This window comes from Podarcis bocagei, assembly GCF_964188305.1.
Source record: "Podarcis bocagei genome assembly, chromosome: 10".
In the NCBI taxonomy this organism is placed as follows: Eukaryota; Metazoa; Chordata; class Lepidosauria; order Squamata; family Lacertidae; genus Podarcis; species Podarcis bocagei.
This window is the reverse complement of record NC_138135.1, coordinates 17,393,491-17,411,675: the sequence shown is the minus strand read 5'-3', so window position 1 is coordinate 17,411,675 and position 18,185 is coordinate 17,393,491. Positions and strand designations below refer to the sequence as shown.

The window sequence follows — 18,185 nt, the reverse complement described above, 5'->3', positions numbered from 1 at the left end:
TAATTGTTACATATATGTATATATTTAGATAAACCACCAGTTACTTTTGTAACAGTCTGTTGGATACTGAAACAGGATAAATATGGAATTGTGTAACATTAGATAAGTCTGTCAAAAGTAACTTAAAATTTAAAAGGTAAAGGAGAAAAAGGGTACCCCCGACAGAGACTTTATATAATAATAATAATAATAATAATAATAATAATAATAATAATAATAATAATAATAATAATAATAATAATAATAATACTTTATTACTTATACCCCACCCATCTGGCTGGGCCTCCCCAGCAAATCTGGGTGGCTTCCAACAGGATATTAAAAACACAATAAAACATCAACTTCCCTGAACAGGGCTGCCTTCAGATGTCTTCTAAAAAATCAAATAGTTGTTTATTTCCTTGACATCTTACATAAAATGAGGATGAAAATATATTGTTCCTTGTTGTGAGAATGATCTTTGTCAGGCCAGCAGGAAGCCCTAGAGAAGCATTGTGTGGAAAATGCTGCATATGAGGGCCAAACTTTAAGTTCCATTGAAACTCCATACAGTATTACAAACTTCAGGATTGGGGACACAGCAGAGGGTGGAGAGGGAAGCTATGGCACTTTTGGTTGACATGCTCAGCATATAACATGCCATATGAATGAAAGAGGCTAGACTTTTGAGATGTTGAATGTATAAGACCAATGCAAAATATGACCACAATGTGCCAGAAGGTGATGACCAAATATTGCTAGCTTGAGGAAAAGTTGATTCTGCAACAAGTTTTTCCTACTCTGCTCTGCTGCTGCTTCTAGTACTGTTTAATATGTAATGACGTAACTCCAACAATGTGCTAGAAAGCACTGTACAGAACACAGTAATGACACAGTCCCCGACAGAGATTTTACAATACTGAACAGAGAATAATGTCTCCAAATATCATTGCACTCAGTGACAAACTAATCTGCTCAGTCTTTCACATATAGTAAATTCATCTTTAAAACCTTATTTTAAAATAACAGTTTGCAGATTAATGGTACTTCTAATCCTATTCAGTTATACGGGTTTTCTCACCTTAAAAATGTATTTCACATGAACATAATCAAAGGGGATGTCAAATTTAGTAAGCAATTCCAAAGTACTTTCAAAATTAATCTTTCCTTTTCTAAACTTGTCATGGATGACGTTTAAAAACCACGTACATGGAAAACTAGTTAAGGAAATCAGCGATCTTTATTAAGCATTTATCATTTTTCTCCCTTAGCCAGATTGTGCCCAATCCCCAATCCCATCCTTCCCATTACACACAGTTTTATCCCGTGCTAGTCCTACTCATAGTAGACCCATTGAGGTTAATAGACATGACTAACACACATTCATTAACTTCTGTAAAAAAAAGGTAAAACTTCAGTAGCCTACTCTAAATACACCTTAGATACAACCCACAGGTTCCTGCACCAAGTCGCTTAGATTATAAAAGTGAACAGTGGGAGCATTGAAGAATATTGTTTTGTTATTTAAACCACTGTTTTAGATGTGTTTTTCTGCTATTTTTGTTATCTATGAATAATCCAAGGCACTGTGAAAATTGCTGCAACTGTAGGGCAAAACTATACAATTTAAATAAATGGAGAGCTAATAGAAACACACAAGATAGGGTGCAATAATAGTAAAAGCAAAGATTAAAAGGTTCCTGTGATATATGTAATTTTTTTCCACTGGGACTGTATTAAGGGTCCAATATACTTCCAAACCTCAACACACAAAGATTTGTATAGGCTGCAATCCTACAGAAACATTTCCGAAAGTTCAACCCATTGCATTCAAGAGGGCTTTCTGCCATAGAGTGCTGCAGTGATAAACTGCCTCCAAAGTGCCCAGATATTCATTTTGGGGGTTGTATTGGTGGCGCATTTCCTTCTGAAGAACTTTAGCACTATAGCGTATAAAGACTCCCCTACTGATCTATCTGCTTCCAGACTTTATATTGCAAACTTCTTGGTGCAGGGAAATCCTGAATGGTGCTTACAAATTCTACATGTCAACAGCACATAATTTCCTAACAATTTCACCACACAGGTATCCCATGCTTCCTTGCAAAGCAGCCCCAGGCTGCGTATGTGGATAACCACTTAAAACAGTATTTCTGTGAATGAAGCATCGCTCCAACAGGGAGCACGAGTGGTCTCAAAACAGTTCATTGGGTTTTCTGGTATGTTGAGTAGGGTGCTATGCTCCTTACTTGGGAAAAGCTCTATCCCATTTCCCCAGGAATGGTTTGCCTTGAGTTTGAACTTAGCCTGATCTTTTATACCCCTTCCTTCCCTCCCCCTCCCCTTTTTATGAAGATTACCCGCTCTGGGATCCCACAGCTAATTCTCCCCTGGTCTCACTGGCCCAAATAGGACTAATTTAGCCAGCTAGCCCTGGTGATCATCTAATGTTTATTGGATGGATTTCCCCCCTAAATTGATTTTTGAATTCTGAATTTATTGTTATTCACGTTTTATACTGTATTTTATGCTGTTTTTTTGTTGCATCAATTAAGTGTTTTAAATTTGTTGGTAGCCACCCTGAGCCTGGTTTTCTGAACCAGGAAGGGTGGGGTATAAATAAAATTATTATTATTATTATTGAGTTACTGGTGCACTTTCTAGCAGTGGGTGAGACTGCCCCCTGCCATGTGCAATTCTGCAATTGGGTGGGTGAGTGTATATATATGCCATAGCTGTCAACCTCCCCTTTTTTTGCGGGAAATTCCCTTATTCCAGCGCTGTTTCCCATTGCTTCCCACTGCTATCCCAGATTGTTAGATATCCCGTAGACTGTCCTCGGGACAGGTGAGGCTGCTGATCCCTTATTTTCAAATCTGAAAGTTGACAGCTATGATATATGCATGTATATATGCATGCATGTATATATGTATGTGCAAACACCACAAGGACTGTGTGTATATGCATATACAACGTCGTTAACTCTCCCCCAGTGGTGCTGGGGGAATGAAAACAGCCTACGAAGGATATCTGGCTTCCATGGTGGTCGCTCCTCATGGCCTGTTGCCCTCGCTCCTCGCTTGCTCGGGTGGTTCCAGCAGCTCCTGGCGCGGCATAGTTTTCGCCCCCCGCCCCTGGGCCAGCCAGGGGTCCGAGGGGCGCCAGGCAAACGCCCCCACCCCACCCCGCGCCCCCCCAAAGTGACGCTCCCCTTCCTTCCGTCCACGCAGACGAAGGGGAGCAGGGCGGGGGGGGTAGGTGGGGAGAAAGTGAATGTTAAAAAAGGAATTGGGGGAGGGGAGGGGGGACAGGGCGGAGGCAAACGAGGAGGAGTCCAGCGGGCGGGGCGCGCGCCACGCGCGAGGGGGACCCGAAAGGAGGAGGAGGATGCGCGCGCATGTGCGGCGCCGGGCGAACGCCTAGGAGGCACGCGGGGCTCTTGTGGCGTCACGAGGCCGCGTTCGACGCCAACGGTTTCCTCCCGCCAGCGCCCGTCACGTGGTTGGCGGATTTTTTCCCTCCAACACCCCCCCCCCCCATTAAAATTCTCTTAGCGCGTCACCCTCGTTTGCCCAACCGCGCGCGCGCTCTCTCTCTCTCAGAAAAGGCCGTTAGTTTAAAGCGCGGGAAAAGGATTCTCTCTCTCTTTCTCATGGCGAGAGCAATATGCTATGGAAATTTAGTAAATAAAATTATCCGTCCAGTGCAAGGGGCCTGCGAACGACTCGTTTTAAGAGCAAAGAACCATCCAGGGAAACATAACGGAGAAAATGAGAAACAAAACACCTCACAATAAAAGGCGTGCGGTGACCCCCCCCCCCGCCAAACAGATACACACACCCCATAAAAGAAAACACCAACATAGCAGAAATATCGCCACCCGTCAAATGGGGGAGAGAAATACTTCCCCTCCCCCTTACCTAGTGCCGAAAGGATGTTAAATGCTGGCGCTGGGTGGGCCTGGCAGGTGAGAAGAATCTTTGTCACTGGGGAACCTCGCCTGAAAATTGTCCTTGTTATTCGGAGCAGTCAGTCCTTGTTAGAGAAAGGAGGAGATTCCCTTCAGCCTCGCCCTCATTCTGCCTCAGCAGCCCCATAAGTCACTTCAGGCCTAAGGAAAGCGCCTGAGGAAAAAACGCACACAAAAACACTCTCGAGCCTGGAACTCCATTTTGTATCCTCATAGAATTGTAGAGTTGGAATCATATTCTAGTCCAACCCCCTTCAATGCAGAAATGCGCATTTGTCCCACATGGGCGTCAAACTTTGGCATTATCAGCATACCATGCTCTAACCAACTGAGGTACCCAATTTGAGTGGGTGGAGTTGATGGGCAGATCATCCATTGTTTGGTGTATTCTGTATTATACATGATACCCCAACTTCCTCCCAAGGTCGTTGAAATCATGGCATATGTGGCTCTCCCCTCCTTCCCAAAGGAACCTCCAACCTTGGTTCCAACAATATTCTTTGTGGCTAACTTGAGGGGAGGGGAAAATGCGCACTCCGACAGGACTAATGTAAACATTGGGATTTAGAGCCACAGATTTGCACACCATTGCAGGTCGTCTTGTGAAAAGAAAGAGGAAAAAAAACTCCTGCTTTGCATGTGTTCTTGCATGAATTTGCAATTCCTGCATAAACACTGTTCAGCTTTTGTTTTTTGTCTTGTCAGCCACTCGGCTTTCCGTCAGTAATAGCACATTTCCTTAAGGGAGTATTGCTAAGAGGGAAGCATAGACATGAAAGCAGAAGGCGACTTTGCAAGACCTTCCTTTAAATATCTGCTCTGAAGGATTGCACATAATGAAATTTTCATATGCTCTGAGGTTCCGCTGTCTATTGTGCAATGTGCCCAGAAGAGCACATAGCCCCACAGCTGCTGACTAAATGGAAGAAATAAAACTGATGGAAGCAGATTAGTATATTTAAATAAATAAATATGGAAACTGAGCTGCCTTTTACAGCATCACATTTAGGCTAACCCCAAAACTGGATTCGAAGTAACAAAAAATATTTTTTGAAAATAGGAAAGCAGTTACATTTTTGCTAGCTTAAATGTTTCTTCTGCCCTTTACAGCATCACATTTAGTCTAACCCCAAAACTGGATTCAAAGTAACAAACAATATTTTTGGAAAATAGGAAAGCAGTTACATTTTTGCTAGCTTAAATGTTTGTTCTTCCCTTTACAGCATCACATTTAGTCTAACCCCAAAACTGGATTTAAAGTAACAAAAAAGCTTTTTGGAAAATAGGAAAGCAGTTACATTTCTGTTAGCTTAAATGTTTGTTTGTTTGTTTTTTTAACAGTTCCTCCAGCCAGCATGAAAATCTCTGAAACTGCAGTCCCAGGTAAATGCAAACCTCGCTGGACACAGCATGCTTCCTTTTGAGTAAACACCGCAACTGTGAGCGTAAATGTATGAAATATTTGAGTAATCTGTTTTCTTCTTTGGCTATGTATCTTTTCTTTTTTCTTTTTTGGGAAAACACTTCAAGGACATGATTAAAACATCTATTAATAAAGACTAATCATGACTGATCCCTCTTCTAGGGGCCCTCACTGCACAGGGTTGCAGTCTAAAGTGCTAGATGAGAAAAAGGTTCATAGAGGTCAGAAACTCAGTGGAGTCTAGGTCTGTGTTCTGATGATTATTTTTATCAAGCAACGAGCAAGAGCACAGGCATAATTCCCCACTACCAAAAGGCCTTGTCTGTTTTAAAGCAATTGGACGGCTGGTTGGTGGCCTATTGCTTATTTAAATCCCATTGTTTTAAGCTCCCCCTGCTTCATTTCTGACGGCTTGATTTGTATTTATAGCCAGGTACTGTACAATATATTTGCATGTATATTCACAATACATACATACCCTATAACCGCCCTATCCTTTGTATCCTGTATTTGTTTTAAACTGGTTTTAATATTGTGAACTGCCCTAGGATGTTGTGGTGAAGGGTGATGAAGAAATTGAATAAAAAAATACCATAATAATTATTAAAATTACACACAGGTGGAAAAAATGCCCTTTGGGATCTACTATTGGGATTGACTATGTCATGTTATCAGGAGGGGCAGTATCTCTGGTTGGGGACACAACATGGGGGGAGGAGCACAGAAAGAAGAAATGCCATGGTGCATCTGCAGCAGCACAACCAGGTACCTTCATCTGCCCCAGCTGTAACAAAACATGTCTCTCCCATATTGGTCTCTACAGCCACAGCAGGTGCTGTAACTCTCCAACAGTTTTTCACCCCCAAAGGCACACTCCTCCATTGTCTCCTGAGTCAAGCAGATGTCAACCAACCAACAATGCCATGGGGGGGGGAGGCCTTTGGCCCTCCAGATGTTTTTGGCCACACTTGCTGGGGCTGATTGAAATTGCAGTTCAGCAACAAAGCTCAAAGATTCCTCACACCTGCATCTGTGCACTGGAGATGAAGAGACCTGACTCCCTTTGTGATATTTCAGCATTCTTAGACTACAGGCAAATTTCAGAAAATGCTATATTAATTAAGTTGGTGCAAAGATTACCGTATGTTACAATCTGGAAAGTATTTTGAGGGTATTTTTAAAGGAACATTTCCTTTACTAGATAATCTATATTTTCTGAAGGACTCTCCTCCCTTGGAGGTTTTTAAAGAGAGGTTGGATGGCCACCTGTCATGGATGCTTTAGCTGAGGTTCCTACATTGCAGGGGGTTGGACTAGATGGCCCTTGGGGTTCCTTCCAAATCTAAGATTCTATGATTCTAAGGAAATAATATGGAGATAAGTTGCAGCAGCATTTCCAACACTAATACAGTGGTACCTTGGTTTGTGAACAGCCTACGGGAGTTTACGACCATTTTGGATTATGACTAATTCAAACCTGGAAGTGTGTGTCCCAGTTTGCGACCTTTTTTTGGTTTACAACCCCTTTTCTATTATGAACAATTTTTTTGGTTTACGAACAATTTTGGGGGGATTACGACCGCTTTTTTTTCCCTTGGAGGCCCCATTGGTGAAAGCGCACCTTGGGTTACGACCTGTTTTGGTTTACGAACGGACCTCCGGAACAGATTATAGTCGTAAACCAAGGTACCACTGTATAACTGTGGCAGCACAGTGCAAGTTTTCACAAAGATTATGTAGTGATCATGTGGAGGTATGCTGCATGAGGCATGTGCTATTGCACACGTGTGTGCATGCAAGGCCAGTTTAATATTTGAGCATAATATAATACTTGGTGTGTCATATAATAATCGTGTACTTTTTCACAAAAGCACCAAAATCACACCAAATATGGTGATCATTTGCAGATATTGCAGGGGGGGGTGTGCATGTGCAGTTGACAAAGCATAGCATAACACAAAGTGACTCATACACAATGGTCTTCAGACAATGCATTATACTTTGCTTCATCACATGCACAAAGATGTGCAGTACCACATGCCCTGATATCTGAAAATGGTCACTACATATTAGTCTACATTTAATATAAATTTGGGGCTCTGCTAAAAAAAGCATAAGATTGTTACAGTATATGAGTCACTGTGTGTATTATACCATGCTCAGTTGCCTGTGCATGCTCACATGCCCTAATATCTTAACACGATCACCATGTATAAGCCCACACATTGTTTAATTTGGCGCCTTCTCAAACAGTGCATGATTGTTATATAAGTCACTATGCTCACTTGGCTATTTTTGTTTAATATACCACACAGCCTGAAAGAGACACCTAAAATGATTGTTGACTGTTTTGTAACATGTTGCTTAATCCCAATAAATGTTTGCTTTTATTTTTTTATTATTATAATAGACCAACGTGGCTGCAAACATTATATAAATAGACCAATTAACAGTAAGGCTTAGCTTTTCTGGCTTTTTCCCTTGCTAAATCATGAAAAAGAAAAGTCCTTGTCTACTTTTGAAAAACTGGGCAATTGAATGGTATCCTTTAGCTTATTTTAGTTTACTTTGTTCAGCCTCATTACATTTCTGGTTGCCTGATTTTTATTTATAGCCAGGCATGACAGTATGGTGTGTGCACTAGACATTTATTCGCATGTTTGAGTGCTGGAAATCCTACCCACAGCACTTGCTCACTGGATCGAGTGTTACTACCGTATAGTGCTTTCCCTTCAAAGAATTCTAGGCACTGTAGTTTTACCTCTCGCAGGTTTACAATGCCCTGAAGGAGCACACTCCACCTGAAGGAGCGCACAGCTTGGGAGTACTTCTGAAGGGCTGTCTTGAAAATCTGCCCCATCTTCTGGAATATCATCAAGGATACATAAACATCTCAATATTGAGATGAATACTGTTGCTTTTTAAAAGGCATTCTAATCTATATCCTATGAGCGAACTAAATCATCGATGCATTCAGAAACACAAATTAGAAATTCAAGAAAATAGCCATGCATAAAATATGAGTGAAAGAGCTGGAAGGACTTCAGTAATTCTGCTAAAGATGTAACTAACTGTTCTTGTTAGGAGGTCAGAGATAGCCTCTGGAGCTTTAGCTTTCATTCATGCATCCACTACAAATGGTTCAAGAGAGGTAAACAAGAGACTTTCCACATGATTGGTCTGAGCATGTAATTTGAAAGCTAGTATACTCCTCTGTACCAGGACAAGCTGATCCAATCAAATCTATCATCTTACAGTTTTAGCATATTCTTAGTGTATCTCTTTCAGAGGAAGATCATGTAGCTTCAATTTCCCTACCTGCCTCAGGCTCTCACTATCTCAAGGCAGAAAAAAGTTTTTTTGCTGATTGAAAAGTGCCTTTCAACTCAGCTAAGGCAACAAGTGACAATTCTCTAAACTTTTAGGGAGCATTTTTTACACAACCCTTTACATTTTCATCTTTCCGAAAGTACTAGGATGAGATGAACATATTTTTTCTGCTTTTCATATATATATGCATATTCAGTCATATTTGTAATAGCCTTTTATCAAGTGCTTGCATTGATCTCTGGCATATGCATACCCTGCGGGATTGCTTCAGCAGGAACTGCCACTGATGGATATCTCAATTGCTCTGCACAGCTAAGATCACAAGGCACATTTCAGATGTCAAAATGATCACATTGACTATCGATGATGAAGGAACTGGAATACCATTTCAAATTTGGGTGGGTGGGTAGAAGAGTTTTCTCTGAAATGGGGAAAGATTCTCAGCGAAGTGTAAAGGCCCACACTTTGATACAATCAAGATTAAATTACAAGAAAACAGTGTTTTAAGACCACATTTGTACCTCATAGTAATTGCTTATTTTGTGTGTGTCCAATCTCTCCTATTCAGAAGCAACCAGAGCAGCTTACAAAATAAAAATCATGCTTGAACAATAAAAACATGATTACAACAAATAAGAACAGTAAGAAAGTTACAAGTGTTTTATCTCTTTTTAGCTAGCATCAATTTGTTGGTTTTCGTCATCTTTTGAATGCTTTTAGATCCCTGTTTTTATCAAGAATTTTAATATATTGTAAACTGCTTAAAGGTTTGTTAGCATAATCAAGTAGTATACATTTTTTGTTAAATAAATAAACAAATGGCAACATAAAAGCACCAACATAATCATAGCATAAAAACAAACAAAACAGCAGATCCAAAAGGATGAGGACTCATGCCAAAGACAACTCTGATACCCCACTGCTCCTTATACCCTTCCATTGGAGAGAGTGAGGTGGCTACCTGAGGCAGCTAGTTTTGGATGAAAAGGCAACAATTGTTAGTTATTTAATTTATTATTACTGGATTACTAGGGAGCAGGAGAAATAGTTGTGGGATTTTCTGCCTCAGGTACCAAAATAATTTGACCATGTTGTGCTTCTCAACATGGGATGGGGAATACCATTAGCTGCTCTGCCCAGGAAACAAAATGTATTATGCTCATTCTGGTTTTAAATTAGAATCAAAAAGCATATGTAGTGTTGTGACTTGGTGGGCCTGCCTACCGCATATCCTTACATCAACTTTCAAAGGAATCCACATCAGAGGCTTGGAAGTTGAACAAAATGCTTAGAGAAGAAAATATAAGGAGAGGTGGTCCTTTAAGTACCTATGTCTCAAACCAGCTGGGGATACTAAAACAAGAACCGATTCCATAACCTGAAAATAAATAGGTTAGTAGTGCAGATCAAATAGCAACTGGGTTCAAGATACCCTTTTCCAGAAAGCAGCAGCATCATTTTCTGCAAAAAAAAGGACACGGGTGGCGCTGTGGTCTAAACCACTGAGCCTAGGGCTTGACAATCAGAAGGTTGGTGGTTTGAATCCCTGCGACGGGGTGAGCTCCTGTTGTTTGGATCCTGCTCCTGCCAACCTAGGAGTTCGAAAGCACATCAAAGAGCAAGTAGATAAATAGGTACTGCTCCGGCGGGAAGGTAAACGGCATTTCCATGCACTGCTCTGGTTCGCCAGAAGCGGCTTAGTCATGCTGGCCACATGACCTGGAAGCTGTACACCGGCTCCCTCAGCCAATAAAGTGAGATGAGCACAGCAACTCCAGAGTCGTCCGCGACTGGACCTGATGGTCAGGGGTTCCTTTACCCTTTACCTTTACTACATAATAGCAATGATAACTATGCAAGTAAAACAACCCCCTTTTTGAAGCGTTGTAAACATTTTAAGCAATTTGCATGCCTTGTGTACATCCCGTGCTGGGTAGGAGGAAGGTCTACCAGTTCATGACTGGGAAATTTCCATAGGATCACTTGCTGCCTGCAAGTTGCTGAGGTGGTTAAAACATTATTGGACTGGGGGCAAGGGAACAAAAATCCACAGAAAGCCAAAGTCTCTATTAATACCAAGCAAAACCACAAAATTGTGAGCAAGTTTTTCAGGTCTATTCACTGCATTCCCTTGTTTAAGAGAGAATATGCAATCCAGAATTCTTTATCAAGTGGTACGCTAAACAAAGCGGCAGGGTAGGATGCTAGCTTGATGTTGAAGGCATAGAGTTTGAATTTAGTTCCAATCTCAAAATGGAGTTTGAGAGGAGATAGCAAAATTAAATAGATGAGGCTTAACTACAGGGTAGGCAAACCTTTTGCAACCCCAGGCTCCTTTGGGGGAAGGCGCAGGACAAAAATATTTTTTTTTTTAAAAAAATGGCCAGTGGACCGTATTGACTATCGGCCACCCTTGAATGGGTCACATGTCAGAACTGGGCATAGGCAATGTATGCGTACATACATACATATGTATGCATGCTACATATATATAGTGCACAGACGTACATATAGACCACACAGACATACACTCACCAGCACCAAGTCCACAATAACAGAGAATCATAGCCATAGAGTTGGAAGGGACCACAAGGATCATCTAGACCAGCTCCCTGCAATGCAAGAGCCTTTCACCCAATATGGGGCTCAAACCTATGACCCTGAGATTAAGAGTTTCATGCTTTACCTTCTGAGCTATTTTGTATGGTCTGATGATTAGATGCAAATCTGAATGTTGTCTTTGGAAGTCGTCTTGGGTAGGCATGATTTGGCTTTAATTTGAGTTAATGACTTCAAGGATTGAGACTTGTAGATTTCATTAAGAGCTCCTGGCCTTTCCCTCTATAATATGACTATTGCCCCTTCTTTTCCAAGTTTACTGTGTCCCTCCACTGCTATTCTGTGTCAAGTTTTGATCCAAACCCCTAGAACTGCATGTTATCTTAAACACACCCCATAATTTGGATAAAGAGTGTGTTGCACTGTATATGTATATTTTCTGTCTTGTTAAAGAGAGGCAGAGAGAATCCATTTTCATTCAAAAATTATTTTCATGTTGTGATTTTGATTTATGTTCCTGAAATGCTGCCTAAGAATCACAGGAAATTAGAACATATGGTAAGATGCGGAATTGTGCCTCAAAGACAACTTCATCTCTCTTGAAAACTGTCTTCAGCAAATGCTGCTGGCCAAGTAAAATATATAATCATCCTCTCCATTCCATAGTACTCACTCTCTTAAGGTATATTCTCACATAACCCTGGGATATCAAATTCCACAGGATGTATCAATCTAGTGACTAGGGCTACAGTTCTATACACATGGAAATAAACACAGTTCCAAGAAAACACACAGGATTGTGTCATAATTTCCATTTACCTTATTGGCCTTATAAGGGATGTGGGTGGCGCTGTGGTCTAAACCACTGAGCCTCTTTGGCTTGCCGATCAGAAGGTTGGTGGTTCAAATCTGCACAATGGGGTGAGCTCCTGTTGCTCTGTCCCAGCTGCTGCCTACCTAGTAGTTCAAAAGCACACCAGTGCACATAGATAAATAGGTACCACTGTGGCAGGAAGGTAAACGAAGTTTCCGTGTGCTCTGGGTTCGTCACGGTGTTCCGTTGTGCCAGAAGCAGTTTTGTCATGCTGGCCACATGACCTGGAAAGCTGTCTGTGGACAAACACCAGCTCCCTCAGCGTGAAAGTGAGATGTGCGCCTCAACCCCATAATCACCTTTGACTGGACTTAACCATTCGGTGGTCCTTATTGGCCTTATGGATGGGTAGCCATCAGTGCCATGGAAGGGGAGAAGCATTTTTCCTTGAAGGCTAGGACACAATTCATTTAAAAGTACCACACGGTACAGGGGCTTGCAAAAATGGAAGTTCATTGTGGCTTATGTCAGTAACATTGTAGAGGAGGAATGAAATCAAATTAAGTTCATCTCTTAATGGAGTGAAGGAGAAACAACACAATCAAATCAGTATTTCATACAAATTAATGAGATGAAACATGCAGTAATAATGAAAAGTGCCTCTGAGAATGTCCAGTGTATTTTCCTTGCTACTTAATTTCTACAATTATCCCCTACCCATCTGGGGTTAGGGGCACAGTCTTCTAATTTTTTTAATAAATATTTATTAGGTTTTCACAAATTTTAAAAACACATACAATACACAGAGTACAAAAATATACATACAATAACAAACAAACACGTATAATTTCAACTCCTTTTTTTCCTTAAACTTATTTCATCGACTTCCCCATACCTTCCCTTTCTGCATTCCAATTCCCCAAATTATTTCAGCAAATCCCTCCCCTTAATTTTATCCGATTTTTCCTTTTTCTTTTCTTTTACTTAATCTTTAACAGCTGTAATTCCTTACTTTATATAACCACAACATTTTAACATTCATTAATTTTGCAGTATTTCTTAAGATAAATTTTAAATTTCTTCCAATCTTCTTCTGCCGTCTCTTTCCCCTGGTCTCGGATTCTGTCAGTCATTTCAGCCAGTCCCATGTAGTCAATCACCTTCATCTGCCACTCTTCCAAGGTGGGTAGATCTTGTGTCTTCCAATACTTTGCTATGAGTATTCTTGCTGCTGTTGTAGCATACATGAAGAATGTTCTATCCTTCTTTGACACCAATTGGCTGACAATGCCCAAGAGAAAGGCCTCTGGTTTCTTAGGGAAGGTACATTTAAGTACCTTTTTCATTTCATTATATATCATTTCCAAAAGACCTTAATCTTCGGGCACATCCACCAAAGGTGAAAGAAAGTACCTTCAGTTTCTTTACATTTTCAACATTTATTATCGGGCAAGTGATAGATCTTTGCAAGCTTGACTGGGGTCATGTACCACCTGTAAATCATTTTCATGATATTCTCTCTTAAGATCTTTTTTTACCTCTGTCCAACATTTCTCATAATTGTCTTTAAATAAATTCACATTCTTAGATGTCATATTGATCCCCAAGTATTTCACCTTCTTAACCACATTTAATCCTGTTTCATTCTGGAACCTCTCCCTTTCAATAACTGTTAAATTTTTCTCCAATACCTTAGTTTTTTGTTTGTTCAACTTAAATCCTGCAACTTGACCAAATTCTTGAATCAATTCTAAAACCCTTTTCGTACTAGTGTCTGGCTCTTGTAGAGTAAGTACCAAATCATCTGCAAAAGCCCTCAGTTTGTACTGTTTAGCTCCGACCTGTACCCCTTTAACCAGCTGGTCCCTTCTAATCATATTTAGTAGAACCTCCAGAACCGATATGAAGAGTAATGGGGAAATTGGGCACCCCTGTCGTGTCCCTTTTTCTATTTTAAATTCTTCTGTTATCACATTATTTGCAATTAATTTGGCCTTTTGTTCTGAATATATTGCCCCCATACCTAGGGGCACAGTCTTCTAGGACAAAGGAAATGTCCCAGGGTATAGGGAGTCACAGCTCAGTAGCACAACACATGTTTTGCAAGCAGATGCTACAAAGTTTAATACCCATTGTCTCTTGTAAATAAACATTAATCAGGTGGAAAGAGTTGGGAAAGACCATAACCTGCTTAAGACTTGGAGCGACATTGCTTATCAAAATACACAGTATCAACAAAGATAAACCAAAGGTCTGATTCTCCCTAAGGCGAATGTCCATTCAGGCATGTGGTGCTACCAGTTGCTTTAGATTAGACTGTGCAGGCTAGAAAGGTGGTGCTTCTTTTATAAATCTGCTGTTAAAAAAAAAGGGTAACTATTCCTAATACCTTTCTGGTTAAAAAGCTCTATTTTTAAAATCTCCATACATTTATTAAAAGGAAAAGTAGTGTTCAGATGTCAGTCTTTTAAAACATGCAAATTATAAAGGAGAAGGTTCTTATCAAGTTTGATCTTCATTTTTCATTCAACCACTTCCACAATTCACAAACTGTTTAGCAATCCCCTTTTCTTCAGTGCAGCTATCTGATTTGGTTCTGGTCAGCTCTGAACAGTCAGTATTTTGTGGAACATACTAGAAATTTAGGCATGAAATTTTGGCTCTGGTACAACAAATCCACTTTTTAAAAATGTACTTTTTGCAGTTAAGAAAGTGATGGGATAATGCACCAAAGTGTATGATAAATGCATTTGTCCATCACTTTCCTTACCGCAAAAATAAATAATTTTAAACAGTGGGTTTCTTGCACCAGAACAGCTTAGTTGAATGCTCATCATCATAGAGCCTTTCTGCAAACAAATCAGAACCAGTGGCGTAGCGTGGGGGGTGCAAGGGGGGCCGGCCGCACCGGGCGCAACATCTGGGGGGGGGCGCTCGCTGCCTCCGGAGTCGCCGAAGAGCCTCGGGCGCAGGCTGTAGCAGAGCCCCATGTCTCGCGGAACCGACAAGCTGTGCGCGCGCCTGGGCTGAAGGCATCCGGCAGGCAGCGGCTCTCAGCGCTCGTCGCAGTCCCCGTGCGTCAGGGCCGCGGAGGACGTGCCAGGCAGCCCCTCCTCACAGCCCCGCCTCCGCCGCTGCTGCTGCAGCTGCTGGGCCATGTTGCATTTTTCTCGCCTCTCTGCCCCCCTCCTCCTCTGGGCAAGCGGCGTCGTTTGGGCGGCAGCGCCAGCGGCAGCTCGCCTCAGATCGGCAGGTTAGGGGTTGGGGGGCGCAAATTACTTGCCTTGCCCCGGGTTAGGGGGCGCAAATTACTTGCCTTGCCCCGGGTGCTGACAACTCACGCTACGCCGCTGATCAGAACAAATGCTCAGTAAAGAGCAGACACTGTATAATTGCCATGTAAGCTTTGTGCAAATAATCAGGATGAATGCTGAATAAACTGAGGAGCCCTCAGACTTAAGGATGCATTTGCTCTGTTTTGCCATTTTATGAAAGATATTTCAATTCAAGATCTAAGTTCTGCACTGAGGCCTATGCTTTCAGTCCTTCTGAACAATATAAATATTAACAGCACAATCATACACATGTTTACTCTGAGGTAAGTTTCATTAAGTTCACTGGGGATTACTGCCTAGCCAGTGGGTTTAGGAGAGAAGCCTCAAAGTCTGTATTGAACACCTAAAAACATTATAATTGTCATACTGAATCAATGCAAGATCACACCCATCCTGTTTCCAAATGGTAGTCAGGCAGATAGATGCTTCAGGGAGCTCAGCTGCTTAATTGTCACCTGATACTAAGTGGTATAATGCTTGTGGACTTGGGGATTACCCATTTAACTGTCATGGTTAGTAGCTGATGCCAAAGTTATGTCTTATAGGACTATGTCAAAACCTTGTTTAAAGCCATCTAATCTAGCAGCCATCATCACATTTTGATGTGTGGTATTACACATCAAATACTCCCTTTTCTATTGCCGATCTCTTTCATCAGATGAATGAGTTCTAGATGTTATGAGAAGTGGGGGGAGAGAGACCCTTTGTGCAATCTCCCATATCAAATTTGCCCTGAGGCTTTTATTGCTGCTTGTAACTCTGCACCTGAGGTTTGTTTTAATTTCCTAGACTGGTTAACTGCTTCCAACTTGCATTAATATTTGTTGAACATCGGCATTTAATATTTATTCTCAGATTGATTTTATAATGTTCATGTAATGAAATTCTCTTAAGCAGAAGCCAATAATGGAAACGGCTTTCCTATTTTTTAATATTGCATTTCTGTTGTGCTGTTATCAAATTCTGGGACAAAACATCCATAACTGTTGGAGCTTTCAGAATGCCAGTTGTATTTTAGAAATGTCTTTCAAATTGAGCTTTCTAATTTATTTGCTTTAAAATTATATCTTTTCCTCCACGCCCCCAAAAAGAAAAGCTCACACAACAGTTTCATAATGATTTTTAAAGTCAAAATCCTATTATCTGATTGGCAAGTTCTTGTAGGCAACAGTCAATGAATATTTTTAAGACATGATGTTGGTGAAAAGTATGCCTGCTCATTACAAGCTTTCTTTTAGTGCTGCTACTAGTGTGGTTTTTTTTCAATTTGCTGTTTAATACTTACAGTCCAGATCCAATTAAAATTACTAGAGGCCTCAGGACAATGATATTTAGTGGATCCCTGAATGTTTGACAGGAGTCTTCACTATTTATTGTGAAATTGCCTGTCTTTGGACATTTCACCCTTGGTAGGACCCAGAGCTTAAAGACAACAAGAGATGCCAGTAAACAGGTAGGGAAGATGTGCTCAGTGCATCATGTCCATTTCATATGACACTAGACAACAAGAGATAGAAAAGGTAGCTTCAAACATTATAGTGGCCACATGGAGGCCACTGAGGAATGCCTCTATGTATGTGGTCAAAGTTCAAACTGGGTATCTGCTGTATATAAAAGCAAGGAATCAAGTGTGCAAAGAGGAAGTAGATGTATACAAAAAGTAGCATGTAGCTCTAATTTGTGCACAGGTTTACTCAGCAGTAGATACTATTAAGTACAGCTGGATTTATTCTGAAGTAACAAAGCAAAGGCCCTATCTGGTTTGGGATACGGTTTTGAGAAAGATCACTTGATGTATGTTCAGAATTCCTGCTGCAGGTGTTCCCATCTTCAGAGGTGGATGGTGACTAGTGATAGGGCCTTCTCTTTGATGGTTCCTCAGCTGGGAAATATCATCTGCAGGGACATTCACATCCTATTAACTTTGAAGCATCAGGGTAAGGAAATTCTATTCTCCCAAGTTTTCAATGGATGGTATACTTTTTCCTTGCTTTTTACTGCTATCCTATGGGACTGCCATATCATTGCTTTAATGCTGCTTTACTATCAATCCTTTCTTACGGATCCTTGTTCAGAATTTAATTAATTAATTACCATTGTTGACATTGCTGTCTCGGGAGACAATGGAAGAGTGCGCCTTTGGGGTGAAGTCAAACTAATTACCATATCAGTTAATTTGTTGTTAGTTACCTTGAAACTGTATACTGAAAGGCAGGATATGAAACATTTCAAACAAATGAAGAATGAAATGGCTACATTTCTTCCTTATAGTGTGAGCCATGGGAGCAGAAAGAGCAAAGGGTTACCACGTGCCCTGTAACAATCTATCTTGCGATCTGTGGTACCTTAGTGAAACCACTATATCTAAAGAAACTTTATTTTGGCACCTCTTGCTTAACATTTGCACTATAATGCATGCAAAATAGTTATCACAGCGCCCCTTCATCGGGTATTTTTATCTCCTCTAGTCATTAACAAATCACAGCTCCTTATTTACATACCAAGTGCATTAGAGTTGAATGAAAAGCACTAAAGTGCACTGTGTGGAACAATTGCTTTTTTAAACTTTTCGACTGAGGATGCCCTGGTTAATGGAACAGTGTAGTAAGAAATGGTGACCTGAAATGTCACACTAATGGTAAGCAGAATAAATAATGTAGACTCAAGCATTCATATCACATATCTACTCAGAGGTAAAATTCCTTGAATTCAATGGGCCTAACTCCCAGATATGTGTGTATAGGATTGCCACTTTAGCATTCTGTATCATCATCA

The 18,185-nt window shown here is 40.9% G+C and overlaps 1 protein-coding gene and 1 long non-coding RNA gene across 2 annotated transcripts in view; one reads left to right on the top strand and one right to left on the bottom strand.

Annotated features, from left to right (window-relative positions):
* Positions 1 to 3,161, bottom strand: part of PLCZ1 (phospholipase C zeta 1) — a 52,189-nt gene extending 49,028 nt beyond the window's left edge. The window contains exons 1-2 of the mRNA XM_081210060.1: positions 3,010 to 3,161; positions 1,061 to 1,184 (exon numbers count right to left, since the gene is read on the bottom strand). Coding sequence (XP_081066186.1) covers positions 1,061 to 1,184; positions 3,010 to 3,020 — 135 coding nt within the window. The 5' untranslated portion in view covers positions 3,021 to 3,161. The remainder of the gene's footprint in view (positions 1 to 1,060; positions 1,185 to 3,009) is intronic.
* A 339-nt stretch (positions 3,162 to 3,500) lies between these two features.
* On the top strand, positions 3,501 to 5,512 carry LOC308595856. Its single transcript, XR_014012129.1, has 2 exons — positions 3,501 to 3,946; positions 5,291 to 5,512. It is a non-coding gene; the product is annotated as an uncharacterized lncRNA (long non-coding RNA).
* Positions 5,513 to 18,185: the final 12,673 nt, after the last annotated feature.